Here is a 21,967-nt window from a genome sequence, read left to right on the forward strand (position 1 = left end):
ACATTAAAAAATCAATCATTAAAAACTTCCCTAAACAGGGTGTCTTCTAAATGTCATATAGCTGTTTATTTCTTTGACATTTGGTGGGAGGGTACGTTACCAATTGGTACATTACTAATTCCAGATTAAAAGGTAAACACTACTTCTAATAGCAATTCCACCTTTTAAGTAATGTACTTAGGCAACCCAGTCAGATGGCCGGCATACAAATAATAAAAAGTATTATTATTATTATTATTATTATTATTAACAACAACAATGCACATAAGTGAAATAAGAACCTATGAAGCAAATAATATATGAAATGTAAAAAGAAATTCAAGATATATGGTATGAAATTATGGTATGCATCGTCTAGAAAATCTCAAACGTTTTAATTTCCAAAGAGGTAAAAAACAACTACCACTTTCTCAGAAATGTACCATCCTCTTGCAAACTCTCTCGGCTGTGTATATTCTCTTTGTTGCTTCTGATGAATGATTGTGCATCTGGACCCATCCTCGCTGTAGCTCCCACCCCCACCACTGAAAGCACACACACCCTGACCCCCAACCTGCATCTGATCTGCAGCTTCAAGGAAGAGGTCTGGTCGTGTGGCCCCAGCTTTTTGCAAAGGAACACCTCCCTGTGGGCGGTTCAAGGTGGGGATGGAGCCTTTGAGAAAGGTCACTGAGGAGGGGCTTCCCAGGCAGACACCAAGGGGGAATCAACCACCTGAATTCAACAGAACCAACCACTGAACCTGAATTATTTGAGACGCCGAACCTATAGCAGGACTGCAGCTCAGTTTTGATGCCCCTGGTACAGTTTTGAATCCCAGAGCTTAGCTATCAGGTTTTATCCCATGCATATCTGAAGATCTGCCGTTAAAAGCCGGCCTTTTATTACGCAGATTTGGGTTGCCTCTGCAGCACAGATTGGCAGGTATTTTGGAGCACCAAAGAGTTTTCTATTTCATAAATAATTTTTTTTTGCTAAAAATTGGGGGAAGGTTTGGGTTTGCTGCACGGGAGAGCAGAGTGCTTAGTCCACATCTTCCTGCTTCCGTGGTCGAGGAGGAAAGCAACCTAGCACCCTATTCCAACAACCTTCTCTGGATTCCACCGGCTTCGCTCCCACAGAATTCCTCACACAGTCACGACGTTTCGCCCTCGCCCAACGAAGGACTGCGCAGAACCAGGAAATGTTTGTATCTTTTCTTGGGATCATGCTACTTTTTCTACGCGGTAAGTATTTCTGGAACCTGATCAGTTTCACCATTCGTGGTGAGATGAGGTTTCGATGGATTTTATATATTGGTTCTGCTTTGAAGACTGCAGTCCTAAGATCACTTCTTAGGGAGTAAGCAGCATTGAACACAGTGAGACTTATTTCTGAGTAGATATTTATAGGATGGTAGTGTGCACGGATTGTGCATTTTGCACAGAATTTTTTTAAAAAATAAAAACGTGAGTAAAATTATTACAGTACCTGTCTTCACCAGCAATGGACAAACCATTCGGTTTTGCCTTCTTTCAGTTTGTCATCCCCTCCCCAAAAAACCTGCTTTCCACTATATCTCTGCATCAATTTGCAAATGTTTGTTAAAAGGCTGTATTGGAATATTTATCCATTTTCACAAGCATTTCCCATAATATATACCTCTTTGTATAACACATGCATATTTGTGAACAATTTTGCAAAATATGTGCATTTTTGCAAGCAATTCCCCGTAACATAATGTATCTTTGTTTTCACATTGTTTTCACTAATAGCTGCACACTTTTGGGTTGGAGAACTACACTGAAATATTCAGAGTAATGTGAATTTTGTAGGAATGCTGTGTTTCAATCTGCTTATGTTTTCAGGAAGGACAAATTAGGTTGGTTCCCATTAAGATGAAAAATGAACAAACTTCTCTCCCATCCCAAATCTTCAGCAGTCTTGACAAATAGCAAGGTGCACTTCAATTAAACGATGAGTGTATCTTATATTTCATAATGCCATTTCTTTTAACTTGGCAAAAAGAAACACATATTTAATGCTATATAGTACAATCTGCTGATTCAGTTTTGGGAATCAATAAAGTATAGTTATCTCACTGAATAAATATTTGAAGCCAGGTTTCTTATTTGGAACCTGGTTTAGGAACTTGATTGACATGTCTCCTTCCCAAAGGAGCAAAAAGGAGGTTGGTTTTCTTTTTGCAGCTCTCAGTATATAAAGTTTCTTTAGCACATTTGTTTGGAAGGGCAATTGCTCCCCACAAGAAATCTGCTTGGGATTAGTTGCTAATTGTTTAATGTAAAATTTGTGATGCTAGGTGACACTCGCAGGGCATCTCATTTTAGAACTTAATTTTTGCAAATTTCTTCAGTGAGGGGTTTTAAAACTATGTTTTGGTGTGGGGGGAATCCAAATCTGCCATTATTATTGTGACCAGACAACATTTAGCTTTGTAAGGCTACGTTTGAAGAAGAAGCACATAAACTGCTTTATGTTACAACTTTTCAGCACCCCTCATTTTTGGAAGTTGAAAAATTCAACACGTCTGACAGAAATCCATTTTTGTGTGTGCATCCTTTTCTTGAGGTTTAGCAATCCTTCTGTATTTTACCCCTCATCAAGTGACAATCCAGACAGGGGCAGGTAAAGGGGGCAGCAGCAAACAGGCTGGTCATATGCACCCTATTTCAAAAGAAATGTTTCATAGTCAGGGGGTGGTCATCTTGGTTTTCTGTTTAGTGGGACAAACCAAATAGGACCAACCCTTTGCTTCCCTGTTGCAGCTGCTGGGTCATGGGGGAACACCGAAATCCCACCGACGCTGGTAAACATCTCAGCATCTCCTGGCGCCACTGTCAACATCAGCTGCAACATTCCAAAAGGAACTTATGTGGCCATAGTGAGCTGGTACAAAGAAGAACATGAAGGGGGGTTGCATAAGGTTGGAGAGATTTATGCCCCTCTTCAAAAACCAGGAGCAAAAACCTCAAGTCAAGTAAACCTGACCAGACACAACGTCCAGAAAAGTGATTCCGGGGTGTATTACTGTGTTACAGCTATTGCTCAGGATTTCACCTTCCTGAGTGGGATGAGGCTGATCGTCTTAGGTGAGTGGCTCAGCAGATGTCAAATACGCTTGTTGTTTATTTAATATACACCCAGTCCACTTGCAAACCTGCCATAGGCCCCTAAAGGTAAAGGGACCCCTGACCATTAGGTCCAGTCGTGACCAACTCTGGGGTTGCGGCGCTCATCTCGCGTTATTGGCCGAGGGAGCCGGCGTACAGCTTCCAGGTCATGTGGCCAGCATGACAAAGCCGCTTCTGGCAAACCAGAGCAGCACACGGAAACGCCGTTTACACACGGAAACGCCCTTTACCTTCCCGCTGTAGCGGTACCTATTTATCTGCTTGCACTTTGACATGCTTTCGAACTGCTAGGTTGGCAGGAGCCGGGACCGAGCAATGGGAGCTCACCCCGTCGCAGGGATTCAAACCACCGACCTTCTGATCGGCAAGCCCTAGGCTCTCTGGTGTAACTCACAGTGCCACCTGCTGTCCCTAGGTGCAAACTTGCTAGGGGCAAGTTGGAAACTTGTCCCTAGCAAGTTTCAAACAACAGCACACAAATATCTGCCCAATATCCCCTCAAGTGAAGACCAACGGATTAATTGAGTTCCTCTGCAATCCCCCCCAACACCTTTTAGTTAATCCTTTCACAGCTTTGTTATCTGCCACACCTGCCTGCCTGCCTGGTTTCCTGCCGCAGATATATTTAAAGACATTTTCATTTGTTTGTCCTAATCTGTTAAACCAAGACAGGAGTGCCTGGCGTGCTATGGTCCATGGGGTCACGAAGAGTCGGACACGACTAAACGACTAAACAACAACAACAACAACAATCTGTTAAACAATCTGCTCCCCAAACCTTATATCCTGTTAATTTTGCTTTGTGGGTCTCTCTCCACCCTGCTCCAATCCATGTCTGGATGAAGCTTCCACTTCTTTAAAGAAGCTCTCTTGCCTTTTTTGCCTTTTCCTTGACGCTGCTGGTTAACCACGCTGGCATCTCCTCTGGCAGGGATGGGAAATGTCAGGCTCGGGGTGTGAGAATGTGGCCTCTGGGGTCCTCACTCTCAGGGCTTGGGGAGACCCCCCCCCCACAGGCCATGTTCCCACATCAGTCATGTCCTGCCCCCTTCAGGTCAACACCCCTCACTGTGTTTGCTCCACCCCTGCTTTAAATGCTTTTCAATGAAATGTGTCATTGAACTGCGATGACACCTCTTGCTGGGTGGAGGATGAAGAAGGTTGCCATATTTCAGGAAGTGAAAATCCGGACACAAGAGTTGTTGACCTTTCCTTTCGCAAAGTAGTTGAGCTTTAAAACCAGAGCAATCTTTTTAAAAACTTCAGCAAAACAAAACCCTCTTCCAAAATGGGTCGCCATATGCCTGGGTTTCCCGAACATTCTAAACAGCTGCAGAAAATTTATGCTTTCTTGATCTGTGGAGTGTTTATTTGATTTTATTTTTTGTTATCAGCTGCTGAGCAGCCAGTAGCGATCTTATCTTAAGTGACTCTCCCTTTCAACTTCCTTTCAACAGACCGTCTTCATTGTGACCGGTTTCCTCTCTCGAAAGTGTCTGTGCTTGACTTTATGAGGGGCTTTTTCTACTGACCTCTATCTCCGCAGAACCACACAAACGTGTGGCACTGGAACGGGACATGTTGTGAAATAAATCGAAAGGAAATAACTCCTTATAAACACAGCATCTGGTTTGAAAGTCCTGTTTAGCCCCCACAGCCCAGTAAAAAAACCAGATAAGTCTTTCGGGCCTGCTTAAAATTTATGAGAGAGGGGGGCCTGTGCCTGGTCTCAGTTGGAGCTGACTTCCACAGTTGTGGGGGCCGCCCACAATTGCTGTTGCAGGTGGACATCTCAACAGGGCCTCTGAAATAGATCCTGAAGGGAATCTGGTCTGAAACCACTAGGAGCCAGTGTGATGTTCCCGTTCTCATTTCTCCTGCTTTCATGGCCACCTGAGGCAAGAAAACAAGATGACACCTTCTCCTTCCACATACAAAATCCAACTGGGTTGACAACTGGGATTTCATTTAAGCCCCGGACCTGGAACGTCCTGTCCCCCTGTGTGCAGGGTGAGCAAGGCAGTCAGCCTTAGGAGATGGGGTGAGGGGATGGCAGGGAGGGGGTTGCCCCCCCCCATATCTGCCACCTGATGCCTCACTCTAGCAAATTGTTATCTCCATTCTGGGACCTGCTGGTGCAGGGCAAGAAATAAATGTATTAATATTACTGTTACCGGTAATACTAATACAGTCGTACCTTGGAAGTCGAACAGAATCCGTTCTGGACGTCCGTTCCACTTCCAACACGTTCGGAAACCAAAGTGTGGCTTCTAATTGGCTGGAGGAAGCTCCTGCAGCCAATCGGAAGCCGCGGAATCCCCATCGGACGTTTGGGTTCCAAAAGAATGTTTGAAAACCGGAGCAGTCACTTCCGGGTTTGCGGTGTTCGGGAGCCAAAATGTTCGAGAACTAAGCTGTTCAAAAACCAAGGTACAACTGTGCTTCTAAGAGATATTGGTAGGGCTAGGCTTAAGCAACTATGGCTTAGATTTAAATTAGGGTCTGTAGCATTTGCTTTATTTATTTAGTATTGCATTTACAGCCCACTTTTTTCTCCAAACAGCTCCAGGTATTGCACTTGGTTCAGCTGCGCCTCACTGATCCCCACAACAACCCTGTGAGGTAGGCTCGGCTGAGAGACTGGCTGGCCCCAAGCGAGCTTCCTGAATGGGGATTTGAACGCAGGTCTCTTCCAGGCCCTAGTCCAACACTCTTAACTACTGCAACGGTCGTTGGGATGGCTGTTTATTGGGTCTAGTTTGTTGAGGAGCCATGTTACCCCCATGAAACCTACGAGAGGAATGAAGATAAATATAAAGATCTGATGAGCGATTCTCTTTCTCTCCTAGGAACTTCTGGGTCAAGACTTTCCCTCCTTGCTCCTTCCGCTGCAGAAGACACTGAGCTCTCCCACCACGTTCCCCTCCTCTGCCTCCTGAGTGACACAAACCCTGATGAGGATACTTTCTCCTGGGATATTGGTGGGGAAACCTCTCAGGACCAGAAGGATGGCGACATGATCGATGGGGAAGGAACCTTCACCATTTGGAGTCTGAAGCTGATTCCTCCAGAGAGATGGAGGCAAGGGATGGGTTATTCCTGTTCAGACCAGGAGAGGAGAAACATCAGTGCGGTGGTCCCTTCGAACGCAACATCTACAACCAAAGGTACCTTGTAACCAAATAGCTGGTTCAGCTTGTAGCTTTTCCATGGACCACATTTCCCTATGTGGTGAGATTTTGGAAGGGCACAGACATTTCCTGTGGGGCCATCAGGACATGATTTTATTGGGGTGTTGCAGAAGTCTGGGCCCCCACTAAGCAGGCTTACTAGGAGGGCCCAGGCTTACTAGCAGAGTCTCTGAACCCAAGGTGGCTGGCTTGCCCCATTTTGAAGGAAGTAACTGCCCATCAAAAGATGGCGGTCTTGCAGAACCCTTAATTCCAGAGTCTATAACCCAGCTAACCTACTGAGTTGATCAAGATTCTAGTCCTCATGGTTCTGATTTTGACAAGAACACGGGAACCTGCCTTGTACCGAATTAGTCCATTGGGATCCTGTCAGCACCAGCAGAGGGCTCGTGGGAGTTGTGGGGTTCAGGATTCCCAAAGAAGGTTGCTAAAGTCATTAGACTGACCTGTTCTAATGCCAGCCTGCCAGTTCTCCAGGACTTTGCAGACACAGGACGGATTCTGTAGCAAGGAGATGGCTTGCCCACGCCCAAGCAAATAGCGCATCCACAGCAAAGCAACATACACCAGCCACCTGACCACAATTGCACAGGGGGCAAATACCCAAACATTGCAGGTAGGGATCCGAGCCCAGTATGCCAGGCTCCTGGAAAAGGAGACCTTCAAAGCTAGCCAATTAGCTTATATCAAAGCAAGTGGATATAAACATTTGTGAGCTTGTCACTGCAGCAACTAACAACTACAGTGGTACCTCTACTTACGAATTTAATGCGTCCTGAACGCACATTCGTAAGTCGAAAACAATTGTAAGTCAAATCCCATAGGAATGCATTGGGAGAAAAAATTCGTAAGTCGAAGCAACCCTATCTAAAAATTTGTAAGTAGAAAAAATCCTATCTAAACCGCATCCAAGATGGCAGACGGAGCTCCATTCGTAAGTAGAAACATTCGTAAGTAGAGTTATTCATAAGTAGAGGTACCACTGTAATTGCAGTTGTATCTGAAGAAGTGTGCATGCACACAAAAGCTCATACCTATGACAAACCTAGTTGGTCTCTAAGGTGCTACAGGAAGGATTTTTTTTTTTTAAAAAAAATTAACTAATTGCAGGGTTATCTTGGGTACCAAGATGGCATTAGCATAGAATTGTAGAATTGGAAGGGACCTCGAGGGTCATCAAGTCCAGCCCCCTGCAATGCAAGGAATGTTTCGCCTGATGTGGGGCTCGAACCCACAGCCCTGAGATGAGGAGCCTCATACTCTCCCACCTGAGCTATCCCAGCTTCCAAAACAGTTCAACACAAATTCCTATAGCTCAGTATACGGACCACGCTGCTAGTGGTTCTCCCCAGGGTACCAGATATGAGCCTTTTCCAGCCATGCCTGGGGATTGAACAAGATGCCCTCAGGAGGGGTGTCGCAAGGGGGGTGCGGGGGATGCGGTCCACCCTGGGTGTTATGCCGAGGCGGGGTGGCAAAATCCCCCCATGGGGCAGATCAGTGTGGTGGCGCTCGCACCCCCAGCGGGCATATTTTCAGAATTGGCACGGTTGTCGTCATGAAAATCCGCAAATATGTCCGGCGAACAGCTTGGCACCGCCCCCCCCCCCCGTGGTACGGCGCTCACATTCCTGGTGGGCGGTTTTATGTGATCGGTGGGCATATCTGTTTCGCGGCCAACCCTCCCTAAAAAGTCAACAACTTTATGGTACCCTTAAAAAAGCTCAACAACTCTGGGCAACCTTCCCAAAAATTGCAATGTGGGGGGTGACCGGGTACCACCTGACCTTGCTACGCCTCTGGCCCTCAGCTCCTTAAGATCATAAGAAGAGCCTCCTGCCTCAGGCCAAAGGGGGCCCATCTAGTCCAGCATCCTGTTGTCACAGGGGCAACCAGTAGTCAGGAGCTGAGCACAAGAGCAACTCTCCCCTCCTGTGGTTTCCAGCAACTGGTACCCAGAAGCATTACTGCCTCCAACTGGGCAGACAGAGCATAGCCACTGTGGCTAGTAGCCATCAATAGCCCTCTCCTCCGTGCATTTGCCTAGTCCTCTTTTATAACAAAACAACAACAACACCTTAGAGACCAACTAAGATACCTGAAGACTAACTAGATACCTGAAGAAGTGTGCATGCACACGAAAGCTCATACCAATGACAAACTTAGTTGGTCTCTAAGGTGCTACTGGAAGGATTTTTTAAATTTTGTTTCGACTACGTCAAACCAACACGGCTACCTACCTGTAACAACAACAACAACAACAACTTATTATTTATACCCCGCCCATCTAGCTGTGTTTTCCCAGTCACTCTGGGTGGCTCCAAACATATATAAAAAAATTAAAAAATGTCAGGCATTAAAAACTTCCCTGAACAGGGCTGCCTTCAGATGTCTTCTAAAAGTCAGATAGTTGTTTATTTCCTTGACATCTGATGGGAGGGCGTTCCCTCAGGGTGGGCATTACTACCGAGAAGGCCTTCTGCCTGGTTCCCTGTAACCTCATTGCTTGCAGTGAGGGAACTGCCAGAAGGGCCTTGGAGCTGGACCTCACTGTCTGGGCTGAACGATGGGGGTGGAGATGCTCCTTCAGGTATACTGGACTGAGGCCGTTTAGGGCTTTCAAGGTCAGCACCAACACTTTGAATTGTGCTCGGAAACGTACCGGGAGCCAATGTAGGTCTTTCAGGACCAGTGTTATATGGTCTTGGCGGCCACTCCCAGTCACCAAATCTGGTGGCCGGATTCTGGATTAGTTGTGGTTCCCAAGTCACCTTCAAAGGTAGCCCCACTTAGAGCGCTTTGCAGTAGCCCAAGCTGGAGATAACCAGAGCATGCACCACTCTGGTGAGACAGTTTGCGGGCAGGGGGGGTCTCATCCTGTGTACCAGATGGAGCTGGTAGACAGCTGCCCTAGACACAGAATTGACCTGTGCCTCCATGGACAGCTGTGAGCCCAAAATGACTCCCCTTTTAAAGTGCTCCAAGTTGGTGGCCTTCCCTGCCTCCTGTGGGAGAGAGTTCCTTAGATTTACTTGCTCTCCCTTCTGTCCATGACTGATCCACCAGCCTCCATAGTCACTGACCACCTTTTTCTTCCTTTCTCTTCCACCTCTCCTCATGCAGAAGACTGCAGGAACATATTACTGGTTGGGATACCCTGTTTAGTCATCCTTCTGCTGATTCCCGCTTTGGTTCTGCTCTGCAGAAAATGTCGATCTGGAGGTAATGCATTTAGGGGATGTACAGCGTCACACGGATCTGCTCCTCAGGTTTCCCTCTGGTTAACTTTTCTTCTTGTTGTCCCTTTTCTCTTTTCAGGGAATGCAGATGCGCCAGCAAATCAACTGCCCATGAGGGAGATCCCACAGGTAAATCATACTGAAGTTTTTATTGATTGATTTATAAAAATATCTGTACTCCGCTGTGTCATAAAGAATATGTCAAAGCGGTTTATAGCGATAAAACTTTAGAACCATACGACAAAAACCATAAAAAGAAGTTGAAAGGAGACATTGTGAAAGGATGTTCTCTTAATTGCCTGCATAGTCCTATTTTATTTTATTTTATTTTGGACCTTTAAATGTCATAAATTACTATTGGGCGACTGGGAAAAGAAAAATATTTTAGGGCTAACACCCTGAATTTAAAGAAAATAAAAAAATCCTTCCAGTAGCACCTTAGAGACCAACTAAGTTTGTTCTGGTTATAAGCTTTCGTGTGCATGCACACTTCTTCAGATACACTGAAACAGAAGTCACCGGACCCTTATGTATAGTCAGAGGGTGGGGGTATTACTCAGAAGGGTGGTGGGAATGGGTGATTGGCTGATAGGAGTGGTGAACCTGTAGATGACTGTTAATGACTGTTAACGACTGTAATTTAACCCTGAATTTAAAAACTCCATTTTTGATCTAGTGAAAATGCTCCTTTAAAAAAAAATGCATTACTTTTCAGTAGCCATAACTTTGTAGAGTTGCCTTTCCAATGGAAAGTGTGTAAGGTGGCTCACGAGGTGAAAATGACTAATAACTACAGGAAAACAAGATCGCTTTTTAAAAAAATCAAAATGTTAAATTGGTCCAAGAAAGGCAGTGGGGGGGTGGTGTGGGGTCGGTGTGATTTTACAAATGTAGAAAATAAAAAATCACTAAGTGGCCTCTACCTTTTCCATTTCCCGTTCTAGACTGATTATGCAGAAGTCCGTTGCAAGAAATGAAAAGTCTGGCTCAAACCAATCAATACAGTCAAGTGATTTTTTAAAAAAGCATGGTTTATTAGAAGGAGAGACAGAAGGAAGACAATCAAATGTCAGAAGTTTAATATATTTTCCTCCCCACTTGCTGAATGTTGATGCTTGTATTAAACTTGACGTTTCCTCTATGAATGTCCTCATTCTCAAGAATATCCTCATGCATTGTGGTTCAGAGGTTGAGCACCTGCTTCACATGCAAAAGGCCCCAGGTTCAATCCCCAATGGCATCTCCAAGCAGAGACACACACACCCCGAGCTGCTGCTAGCCCGTGTGGGCAATATGGAGCTATATGAACCAATGGTCTGACTCGGCTTCTGAGAATCATAGAACTGTAGAGTTGGAAGGGACCCCAAGGGTCGTCTAGTTCAACCCCTTGCAACCCTTTGCCATTGCCCTCCCTCTGGAGAACCCTGATATCTCCCCTACAACTGTTCAGTGTTTCTCAGACTTGCTGTTGGACTACAACTGCCATCATCCTTAGCTAGCAGGACTCAGCAGTCATGGATGATGGGAGTTGTAGTGCAACAGTAAGTTTGAGAAACGCTGCTTTACCTGCTCCATCAGCAGCAGAGCAAGCCGATCGGACACCTGGAGTAGCGTGCGCAACTGTGCCCAGGGGCGGGGCCAGCCGGCCGCCAGGCGGGGCCAGCCAAAGCAAGATGCTTCACAGGGCCTCCAAGGAGTCCGCCTGCCTCCTTCCATTTATTTATTTCATGAGAAAATTTATTACAACTTATTGATGTGGAAATGTGGAAACCCGACTTTATGACTGGGAAAACAAGAAACAGAGAACTCAGCTACATTGCTAATCTTCTCCGTATCGTTCCAATTTTAGTATATGTGCAGCCAAAGCGAGCACAGGACTCAGCTACCTTGGCAAAGAAAGGGTGCTTTATATTGTTGTAAACAAAATCTTCCCTTATTCCCTTATGGGGTACACAAGAGCCCTTATAGAGTCCTTTGTAGGTTCTCCATCAGTAGGAGAAAATAACAGAGACCAACCAGAGAATATTGAGAAGCAAAGCAGCTAGTAAGCCTGATCTTTATTAAGGCTGTTGCAACAGGGTGCTCCCCTCACACACAGGAGAGCGGAGGAGGACCCAGACCAAAGGTTTGCCTGCCCTTATATAGACATTTTCAAGACAGGAGTGCCTGGCGTGCTATGGTCCATGGGGTCACGAAGAGTCGGACACGACTAAACGACTAAACAACAACAAATATAGACATTTTAAATTGCCCACCCTGGAGTCCAAGACCACCCCCAGAAACCTCATACATAGATCACAGAAGGGGTGTAGCCCAAGACCACCTCCCAGATACATCATACCTACATCACAGAAAAGGCGGTGTACAACAGAAAATTGAATGTTGTTGTTTTTCCTGTCTACCAGGTGATCCGATAATGCCTTATCTGATTGCCCTTCCTTTGAGATGGTAATTACTTAATTCCTGAGACAATGGGAAGGTTTCTTTCACCTCCTCCCTCCTTGCAGAGAAACACTTGGTCAGCTTGGGAGTCAAAATGGTTTCAGGACTGTCCTCCTGTAGAGTTTCAGACATGTGGTTTATGTATTTGTGTACATGTTTGCCTTGTGCATTTAACTTATATATTTGAGACCTTAAATTCTTATAACAATATGCATTGTATATCTCTCTATATAAAAATGTAAAAATCGTGAAAGTGCGTGTTCCACTTTTCTCCATAACCGCTTGACCGATCATCCTGAAATTTTGACACAACGATCCAGGCCACTCCCTGAGCGTTGTTGGAAAAGAAAATCCCTCAAATCTCACACCTGGGCAGATATAAACCTGGCTTTCCACCAAGTCAAACAGCGCCCTCAAGTGGCGTTATTCCCTCAGCTCCTCCCGCTACACCCCCTCCCTCCCCGTGGAGCCTACGCCACACCCACAAAATAATGATGTCATCAACCAAGCAACTGAAACCACCAAGGCGGCCATTACCAGACAACCCACAGAGTCAGGCCAGGGCCAAGGAATGGAGAGACAGGGCGGAGGCCTCGGGTCACATTTAAATACTAGCCCAAGCCAAGGCCTCACCTCTACTTTACAGCCTAAAGACTAGGCCTCGGCTCCATTTTACAGACTAGGCCTCAGCTCTACAGCCCTTTAAATACTATCCCGAATGGAGCCCTGGGTGGGAGGTGGGGGGAGGAGGGGCCCAAATAGTTCATGGGCTGACGTAGGGTGGGGGGAGCAACTGTCCAACAACCACCAAAACAGCCATTCCACCCCCAAAGCCCAGGCCCAAAGCCTCTCCTGGCGGCTGCATTAATAAACGCCTGGCAGCATTAGGCAGTCGTTCATCATTTCTCCTAACACGCACTTGGGGGCACAGCGAGGGTTTTTCGCTTTATAATTTAGTGGCCGTTGTGTCACATGCGAGGCTCTGGAGGCCATTTTAAGTAAGGGCAGTCGTGCCACTTTTAACCTAGGCTTTATATACTACGACTGATTGCAAGCCTTTGCATCTTTTTAAAACAAACAACCATGCACTTTCTCTCCCCAGTTTAAGTCCTCAGATATCTGCAGTGGCCAATTCCCCCCCCCTCGATTTACAATCCCCTACCTCTCCCCTTGCCACTTCCTGGGTTTTTTATGGCACTGAACAACTCAGGTGCTTCAGAATGCGCCTTCTGTTGCCAGGCCCTTGCAGGGCCAGACAGAGGCCCGGGCCAGGCAGATAATGCTGGCCCTGTTTTAAACCCTTTTGTTACTTTTTTCATTTAACTGATTGTGAATATGCTGACCGAGGCCCCCTTTGGATTCGGAGGCCCGTGCCAAGTGGCCCATATGACCCCCCTCCTTCTGTCTGGGTCTGTCTGTTGCTTACGGGGCTGTGGGGCTTCACTATTTGACCACCCCCCCCAAGTCGGGATTTTTAAAGTAGTTCTCTGGATCCCAGGGCGCATCATCACCCCCGATCCTTAATATAAATATATAGAAATGTTCACGATGCGTGCGCAGGGGCCAATGTATGGAGATACAGGGGGGAGGGGACAACAGAGGGCTCAGACAAAAGTAAATACTGGGAAATGGAACCCAGAAACTGACAGTTCCTTCTCCAAGGGTGGGGGCCAATGTTGGAAGATACCGGGGGGAGGGGCCAACACTCCCCAGGGACAACAGAGGGATGGGTATCCTACCGAAACACAGGGATGGACCGGGAGGGAGGGAGGAGGGGCAGGATATGTCATGGATCGGGACAGGGTGGAGGGATCACAGGAAAGAACCACAGCAACGCGTGGCCGGGTCAGCTAATTATCTATATATATAAAAATGTAAAAATCGTGAAAGTGCGGGATCCACTTTTCTCCATAACCGCTTGACCAATCATCCTGAAATTTTGACACAACGATCCAGGCCACTCCCCGAGCGTTGTTAGAAAAAAAAATCCCTCAAATCTCACACCTCTGCAGGTACAAACCTCTTTTTCAACAAAGTAAAACAGCGCCCTCAAGTGGATTCCCTCCCACAGTATACCCCCTCCCTTCCTGGGAAATCTACACCACACCCTCAAACCCCGCCTCCACCACGAGATCCACCACTCACATCCATCCATCCGGCAGAGGTGTTGAAGACCAAACCAACTGAAAACAGGCCTTTTCCAGCAACAAGACCCAACATTGCCAAGTGGAGGTAGGGGCCTGCCTGGGGTGGGGATGGGGGGACGAATAGGGGGCAGGGATACGTAATGGGTCAGAACAGGGTGGGGGAAGACACAGGGATGAAACCTGCCCTCTCCACAGTATCTTGCCTCGACTCAGGGGGACTCTGAGGCTCAGGGGGATCTGGAGGGGGGGCTGTTACCCTCCATTTCACAGACTAACACACAGCAACGTGTGCAGGGCCAGCTAGTGCATTATAACACTGTGACACCAGATGGCACTGTGGAGTCCCATTTTTGCCAACCCGATTTCTCATACGAAGTCTGCAACCCGTTTAACTTAATCGCTTCTTCGATGTGTCTAGATCAGGCTTCCTCAAACTTGGCCCTCCAGATGTTTTGGGACTACAACTCCCATCATCCCTAGCTAGCAGGACCAGTGGTCAGGGATGATGGGAATTGTAGTCTCAAAACATCTGGAGGGCCGAGTTTGAGGAAGCCTGGTCTAGATCCAGCCAGAGTGAAACCAAAAGGGCAGTTTCCTCTTATCCATAACCCCCAGGGGTCTTTCCTGCCCTGCTCTGCCTTTCAGCTTTTCTCTCAGGACACCCAGCTGAATTTATTTGCTCATTGTGCTTACAATGCCGGGCCATCAGGAGCCTTGCCAGGCCTGGCTGCCAGACGCGAGGCGAGAGCGGCGATTCTTCTCACACCTGAAGTGTCGCAGCTACAAAGAGGGGCCAGGCCAAAGCTTTTGCAGAAGCTTCCTGTTTTTATTGTTTTTGCAAGTGAAGAACACTGGCTCGGGGGTGTCAAAACCAACACGGGCAGAAAACCAAAAGAGCAGAAAGATTGACTCGAGCCGACGCTTGGCTTTTTTAAAAAACAACAACAACACCGAAGGCGCCTCTAACCGAGGCTCGTAAGCAGGGACCCATGACGTCCCTGCGGTCAGCGTCGCCCAGAGCTGGATCACAAAGAGCCACCTAGAACACTGTGTTTCTGCTTTCTTTTCTCTGTGCTTCCATGAACAAGCCCAGCCAAAGGATCTAGCATGGTGGTGACTTTACGTTGATGCCAGCAGGACAGTTAGTTCAGCTAAACCTCTGCCACCTGGGTGGAATAGATGCTGGAATAGATGGGCCACTGGCCTGATCCAGCACACTCTTTTTATGTTACTCTGCTCCCTAATCTGGGAGAGACCAGGGTTCAAGTCATCCCACATGGCCATGAAGCTCACTGGGTGTGATTTTGAGAGCCAGCCACTTGCTCTCAATCTAGCCCTACCTCACAGGGTTGTTGTGAGGGAGAAGAACGATGGTGTACACCACCTTGGAGCTCTTGAAGGAAAGAGGGGGTATTAATGTAATAATAATGGTAATTAATAGTGCTATTTTTCTACAAAATGAGGTGCCAGAGCTCACCACGAACTTCTCCCTTGTTCTCTTAGAATGGCAATGGCGTCTACTTGAAGCTGAGTTCCAGTTAATATATGTGTGCGAAAAGACAAAGACCAATAACGAGGGATATAATATTGTTTATAAAAACGTTTATTTTTGTAACATAAAAACATGGTTTATATTCTGCGATATATAGAACTTTCGAATTGAATAATAACTTTATGCATTGTTCTGTTATGTATTCTTTTGTTTACTAGTCTACTTTGTAATATAAAATCTTTAATAAAAAATAAGTTATAATCAGCAGGCAATCAAGATGAATACCAAAAGCAGCAAATAACCTCCAATCTATAAAACTGCAGGCAATGTTGAATGCAGGGGGGGGGGAACCACCCTTGTCTTGTTGACTGGGGGTGGCCTGATCAGTCATTTTGATTTCTGTCCGTTTCTCATTTTTCCAATCTGTTTTAAGCGATTTTATTTCTTGATAGGAGCTGCCCTGTGAAGGTCAGCCTATAAATACTGCGAAACTGGTAAAGAAATAGACTGCTGAGCAATTTGGAAGGTTTATTGTTTTCCACCCACTTGGTTACAGGGCTTGCCATGGGGAGTGGCAGATCTCTTTCCACCAACCCTCAAAAAAATGCCATTGCATGTGTCAGGATGATGCCAGAATGAGCATCTGTTGCAGGTACAGCTGTACATGCCGAAGTCCCCTCTTTTGCCAGTCTGCTGCATGCTCACCAATCCTGCTCGCTTTTACACCAGGCCAGCTAAAGACTACATTTTCTCCTGCATCCAGGGACATCAACTATTTCCCTTGCAAGGCTCCAGGGCAAGGAGAAGGCAGACGCTGACCTTGGATGCATCCATCAGCAATGCATCCACAATGGGATTTCTGCTTCTCGCTATGCTGCTTAAGGCAGAGGAGCCTTGCACGGCGAGGAGTTGGCAACTCTACAATGGGTTCCACCTTGATCGGGAGTAAGCAGTCAGATTCTGAAAGCTGGCGATTCCCCCATCTAACCAAACCCGACTCTCCTCTTCCATCTCTTGTGCTATTTGTTTGATGCAAAACTTGTCTTACCTCCCGCTGACTCAGAATGGTTGAAATGCCTTGACCAACCTCCCTGCCCCCACATGTACAATTCCCTTATCTGGTGTGAATAAGTCACAAACGCGCAGCAGAAGTGGCTCAGAGTTAGAGACCACAAATGCTTTTTGTCGCAAGCAATGTAGCCTTTCACGATTAAGGTGGAAAGAAAACACCGCATTCTCAAATCGGAGTCTAGCAACTAACGTTTTGCACAATTGAGGCAACAAATCCATTAAATAAAAAGTTTTTTAAAACCTTCCAAACCGGAGTCTAACAACCGATGCTTCTCAAAGGTCCTTCAAAATTTTGGATTTCTTCCCTTGCACTCCTAGTCTTCTCTTCCTCTCATCTTGGGTCTTTGCTTGAAAGTCCAGTTGGGCGTAGCAAATCCCATCCTTTTAAGAAATTTGGAGGAGAGGACTGTTAGTTGGTTGATGGCTTAAACTCAACACCTTTATATCCCATTTGAGAAGGATCCAGACTTCATGCGGACAAGACTCGTGCACATGCTTTTTGCAAGTATATAGTGTATTTTTGTACATTACGTTCACAGATTTGTTCATTTTTAGGCACACCTCTCTCTAATATATTCATTTTTGTGACTGTTGTTTGGATGGAGGAGTGCAATGCAAAATTCGGATGAGTGCAACATTTCAAAGGATTCAAAACAGGTGGATTTGATAGCATGCAAACTGAGCTGGTTTTATACCTCATTCCTATCAGATGTGTGCCCAGATTGCACACACCTGAAACTGTGTACGTCTTAAAATCTAGAGCATCTCAAAACCTATATATGTATATATATTTAAAAGAGTTCCTACCTCTGTTGTCCCTGAAGGTGGAGGCTTGGAGATCTTGGTGTGGGAACCTTGGGGAGCAAAAAAGAAAAGAAAAGAATAATAAGACACATAGGAAAAGCAACAATCCAGAAATAAGAGGGCTGCCCACGTCCTTCTGCGTCCCATATTTGAGCCTGATGTGCAAATCTGTAAATTTCCACTCTCCAAGTCCCTCATTTTTCCAATGTTAAAGTCAGTTCTCCACATTTCTGCAGCAATTGGCATTTTAAAAAAATTATGTATTAAAAAAACCCATGAAGATTCATCAGCATTTTAGTGCAAATTTCCCCTAGTAAACACTTTGGGGGGCGCCCCTTTTACGTCTTTGCAAGGAATCTCCCCATCCTAATGCATCTCTGTATGTTTTCTATCACCGATATATGCATTTTTCTATCAGGTTTGTTGATTTCAATGGGACTACTCTGAGTAGGACTTGGTCCAATGTTTTGTGATGAGGAAAACGGCTGATTCTGCCTATACTGTATTTTTTTTTGTTCAATTTGTATGTCTACTTGTTTTTAACGTTTGTGTAAAACCCTTTTTTGCTCATTAAGCAATATGTACAAATCTTGCTAACTAAAATATAAAATAATTCAGGGGGAATCACAGGCTGCCTTGCCCACTTCAGGCGAAGAAATTTATTTTTACCCTCTGCATAAGGAGAAACTGACACAGGGGATATGTTTTCAGAGTATCTGAAGAAGTGTGCATGCACACGAACAAAGGCTTATACCGAAAACAACTCAGTTGGTCTCTAAGGTGCGACTTTATAATTTTTAAATTCTTTTAGAAGGATTCTTTTAAAGACTTTCTTAGATCATATAACTTTTTTGAAGAGTTGATTCTTTTAAGAGAGTTTTTAGGTTTTTAAGAAGAGTCTTTTTAAAGAATTGTTTTAATTTATTTTGACTACGGCAGACCAACCTGGCTACCTACTTGAATAGGGGATGTTGTTCATATTATTCCCCCTCTGGCCCGGAGTGCGTTCCCCCATATTACCTAGCCTGGAAAGGCCAAATCGGACCCAAAGGAAACTCAGGAAGATGATTAGCAGGGATGCCAATCCTCCTACGATCGCCAAGGACACTTTGTGGGTTAGGCACTTTTCGTCACCATCTGTCAAGGAAGCTTTAAAAAGGAGAGAGAGAGAGAGAGAGAGAGAGAGAGAGAGAGAGAGAGAGAGAGAGAGAGAGAGAGAGAAGATTTGCTTACTCAGAAACGGCTGTTGTTGGCAAAAGAGTAGAGAAGGACATATGGAAAGCCTGGCCTGATCCAGCAGGCCAGTGGCTCAGCGTAGTCCATCATTCTGTTCCCACAGTGGCCAAATGCCCCTAAGAACCTTGGAATCCAGATAGACTGCCCCTGGACCTGGAGGCACCCTAAGAACCTAAGAATAGCCTCGGAGCAGAATCAGGCCCACCTAGTCCAGCCTCCTGTTCTCAAAGTGGCCAACTAGATCCTTGATGGAAGTCCAAAAGCAGAACCCAAGCACAAGAGCACTTGCCCTACTTGTGATTCCCAGCAACTGGTGTTATTCAGAGGCATGCTGCCTCCGGCTGCCTCCTTTCCCCTTATGGGGTATTCCAGAGCCCGTATAGCGTCCTTCCAAGGTTCCCTATCGGTAGGAGAAAATAACAGAGGCCAACCAGAGTATATTGAGAAGCAAAGCAGCTAGTAAGCCTGATCTTTATTCAAGGAACTATTGCAACAGGGTCCCCACTCACCACATGCAGGAGGGAGGAGAACCCTGAACAATGGTGTGGAAGCCCTTATATAGACTTTTAAAATTGCCCACCCTGTAGCCCAAGACCACCACCCCTAAAACATCATACGTGCATCACAGAAGGAAGCGGTCTACAGCAGAAATCCTGTCTGCCAGGATACGTGATAATGGTCACTGATTGCATTGCCTGGGTAGCCTGGCCATTCTTTTGTGACGGTAAATACGTTAGTTCCTGAATTCAGGTCACAGGCTCACTCTATTCATACACAAATATGCCCTTAAGACAGGAATTGCAAGCAAAAAGACAATGGGGAGGTTTCCCTATTTGCTTCCCTTCCTGCAGAGGAATATTTGAAGTCACTGGGAGAGTCAAAATGGCCTCAGGATTGCTCTCCTGTAATATTTCAGACACATGGTTCAAATATTTAGATATGTGTGCATTTGTGAATGTTTATTCTGTATTTGATACCTTAGAATTCTTATAACAGAGAGCACAGGCATTGTGACAACTCCCAACTGACAATATGGCAATTTCAGTCTTTTAAGTTCAGTTCTCCACATTTCCACATCAGATTGCAATTATTTTTTTCCTTTAAAGCCCATATGAGTATTCAGCACTGCTTTAAAGCAAATTTCTCCTAACATAACTCAGTCTGGATGTTGCTTTTCACTAATGCAGGAGCAACCAAACTATTGTCCACGGAGCTTCCTTCAGGTGGTTTTTTGGCATGTACAGTTTGACACGTACAATTTGAATCTTTTGGAATTCAGATTGTCCTGCAATAAAATACAATATATGCGAAATAAAATAGCAACAAAAATACAAGCACTAATCACACAGACTCTAGCCCAGTGTATTACTAACCAGTCAGGAAAGTGTTTTGGGGCATGGGTCTTCAAGAGCCTTTGAGTACTTGAGCAATCTGTGTAAAACTCTGGGCATCGCTTAAAGCAGAACAGGGCAGTCAGCGGTATTATCAATGTAGGGTTGTTGTTTTTCCCCCAGTTAAAATTGACGATGGAAAGAAGACCTTCCATAAGCGACGTTGGTGAAAAAGGCCAGCTGATATTCTTATGGCAGGATGAAAAGATTCACTCACCTGCGTTGAACGCAGCAGTTTTTTTCACACTGGTGCTGGAAGAGTTGAACTTGACTTCACAGGTGATGGTTCTCCCAATGTATTGTGATTCCGTGGGGAGGTGAAGGACACGGACGAAGGTTAACGACCCACGGCTGTTTTTCACCAAAAAGGTCTGGTCCTCTTGCTGGAGACCTCCCGAGACGTCCCAGGACACTTGGACTAAGTTGGACATGCCATGGACCACACAAACAAGTTGGTTCTTGAACTGGGAAGCTGGGTCTTGGTTAGAGGGCTGCAAAAGCATCACCTGGGTGCTTGGAGTATAACTGTCTGATGAGGAAAACAAAGCAAGAGAACAGGGCTGGATTTAGGTTTGAGGAGGCCCTAAGCTACCGAAGGTAATGGTGCCCTTTATATGTCCAGCTGTCCTTTGTCAACGCTTTGGTTTTGGAACAGACTTCTGGAATGGGTTAAGTTTGAGAACCAAGGTACCACTTTCTGTATATAGAAATGGACAAACCAGTGATATTTTAGGGAGCAGGCTAGCTGGCGGGGCCCATGACTTACATCATAGGATCCTACGCAACACAAAACACTGTTGCTGTATGATCGGTTTTATTTGCTTTATTTGCCACAAGGCAACATGGGAAAAGTTTCCTTGAGAGGAAGAACATTTCAAAACTTGCTTGCTCTGGAGGGCAACATCAACTTCCTGAACTCAATAAACTATCGATCCACCCAATGTGATTGCAGCCTGGCAGGGGGGCGATGCCACCTCCTTACATCAAAGCAGGAGCTAAAATTCGGCAAGCGTATTGCCTGCAATATATGGGATGATCCTGAGAACTGGCCCTTATTTGACTTTGCCTGAATTCAGACCCTGGTGCCTTTAACACACAGCAACAAAGCTCAGTCAGCCCTGATCTCTTACCTCCAACAATCAGTGAAGATGTTGCATTGCTGAAATGCAAGCCATGAGGATTTTTTTGGGCACAGAGATATAGGCCAGAATCAGAACTCTGCACATTAAGGATCTCCAGTACGGCGTTTCGATGGTTAGGACTAACTTTGCAAGCAAATCTGTCTTTGCGTTTTTTATCACGGCAACTCTTGATTAAAATCGGCATTCCGTGTTCTCTTCTTTTGTACCAGCTGAATAATGCTGCATGGTTGTCAATATCTTCTACAGAAGTGCACGAGATCTGTGCCGTCACCCCAATATCCACAAACTGGAACCGCCGGGTCGGGTGCAGGAGCTGTAAGTGGGCTGGAAACACTGTGGAGGAGAAAGACCACAGGGACCATTAATGGTTGCCGTTTCCCGCTCTGGCTTTTCCTGCAAGAAGACACTGAAGGAGACATCAGGCTGTTTGAGAATCCCTACACTGTCCTGCAACAGAAGCCCTGGAAATAAGACACATGCTGAAGGAGAAGGTGGAAAGTATTTTGCCTGAACTGAGTGTGGAGGAACTCTCTGAGAACATAAATATACAACCCGCTTACTTTCTTATGCTTTAAGTGTTAAGAGTTGGGTAAAAGGAGCAGAAGAAATGTTACCTGTGGAGGACAGAACCATGTACGCGGCCCACAGCATTGTTGAAAGACGCAGCAGCCAGAAGCT

The 21,967-nt window shown here is 45.7% G+C and overlaps 2 protein-coding genes across 2 annotated transcripts; one reads left to right on the forward strand and one right to left on the reverse strand.

The window, feature by feature from the left end:
• The first annotated feature begins 328 nt into the window (after positions 1–328).
• LOC118076396 (immunoglobulin lambda-1 light chain-like) lies at positions 329–10,705 on the forward strand. The gene is made up of 6 exons (XM_035099119.3): positions 329–1,226; positions 2,769–3,092; positions 5,984–6,301; positions 9,449–9,547; positions 9,644–9,693; positions 10,509–10,705. The coding sequence occupies exons 1-6, from the start codon at positions 1,184–1,186 to the stop codon at positions 10,539–10,541; spliced, it is 867 nt and encodes a 288-aa protein (XP_034955010.1). The 5' UTR covers positions 329–1,183; the 3' UTR covers positions 10,542–10,705.
• A 5,030-nt stretch (positions 10,706–15,735) lies between these two features.
• LOC118076265 (uncharacterized) lies at positions 15,736–21,967 on the reverse strand. The gene is made up of 6 exons (XM_088659878.1): positions 21,904–21,967; positions 21,278–21,622; positions 20,365–20,676; positions 18,541–18,669; positions 17,524–17,570; positions 15,736–17,097 (listed from the first exon to the last, which is right to left on the reverse strand). The coding sequence occupies exons 1-6, from the start codon at positions 21,938–21,940 to the stop codon at positions 16,990–16,992; spliced, it is 978 nt and encodes a 325-aa protein (XP_088516004.1). The 5' UTR covers positions 21,941–21,967; the 3' UTR covers positions 15,736–16,989.

Source organism: Zootoca vivipara, chromosome 16 (genome assembly GCF_965207765.1).
Source record: "Zootoca vivipara chromosome 16, rZooViv2.hap1.1, whole genome shotgun sequence".
Classification (NCBI taxonomy): domain Eukaryota; kingdom Metazoa; phylum Chordata; class Lepidosauria; order Squamata; family Lacertidae; genus Zootoca; species Zootoca vivipara.

Coding starts and splice junctions, on each gene's coding strand:
- LOC118076396 (XM_035099119.3), top strand. CDS start 1,184: ATGTTTGTATCTTTTCTTGGGATCATGCTACTTTTTCTACGCG. Junction 1,227..2,768: donor CATGCTACTTTTTCTACGCG/GTAAGTATTTCT, acceptor TCCCTGTTGCAG/CTGCTGGGTCATGGGGGAAC. Junction 9,694..10,508: donor CCATGAGGGAGATCCCACAG/GTAAATCATACT, acceptor TTCCCGTTCTAG/ACTGATTATGCAGAAGTCCG.
- LOC118076265 (XM_088659878.1), bottom strand. CDS start 21,940: ATGCTGTGGGCCGCGTACATGGTTCTGTCCTCCACAG. Junction 20,677..21,277: donor ATCTTCACTGATTGTTGGAG/GTAAGAGATCAG, acceptor TTTCCTCATCAG/ACAGTTATACTCCAAGCACC. Junction 18,670..20,364: donor AACTGCTGCGTTCAACGCAG/GTGAGTGAATCT, acceptor TCCTTTTTAAAG/CTTCCTTGACAGATGGTGAC.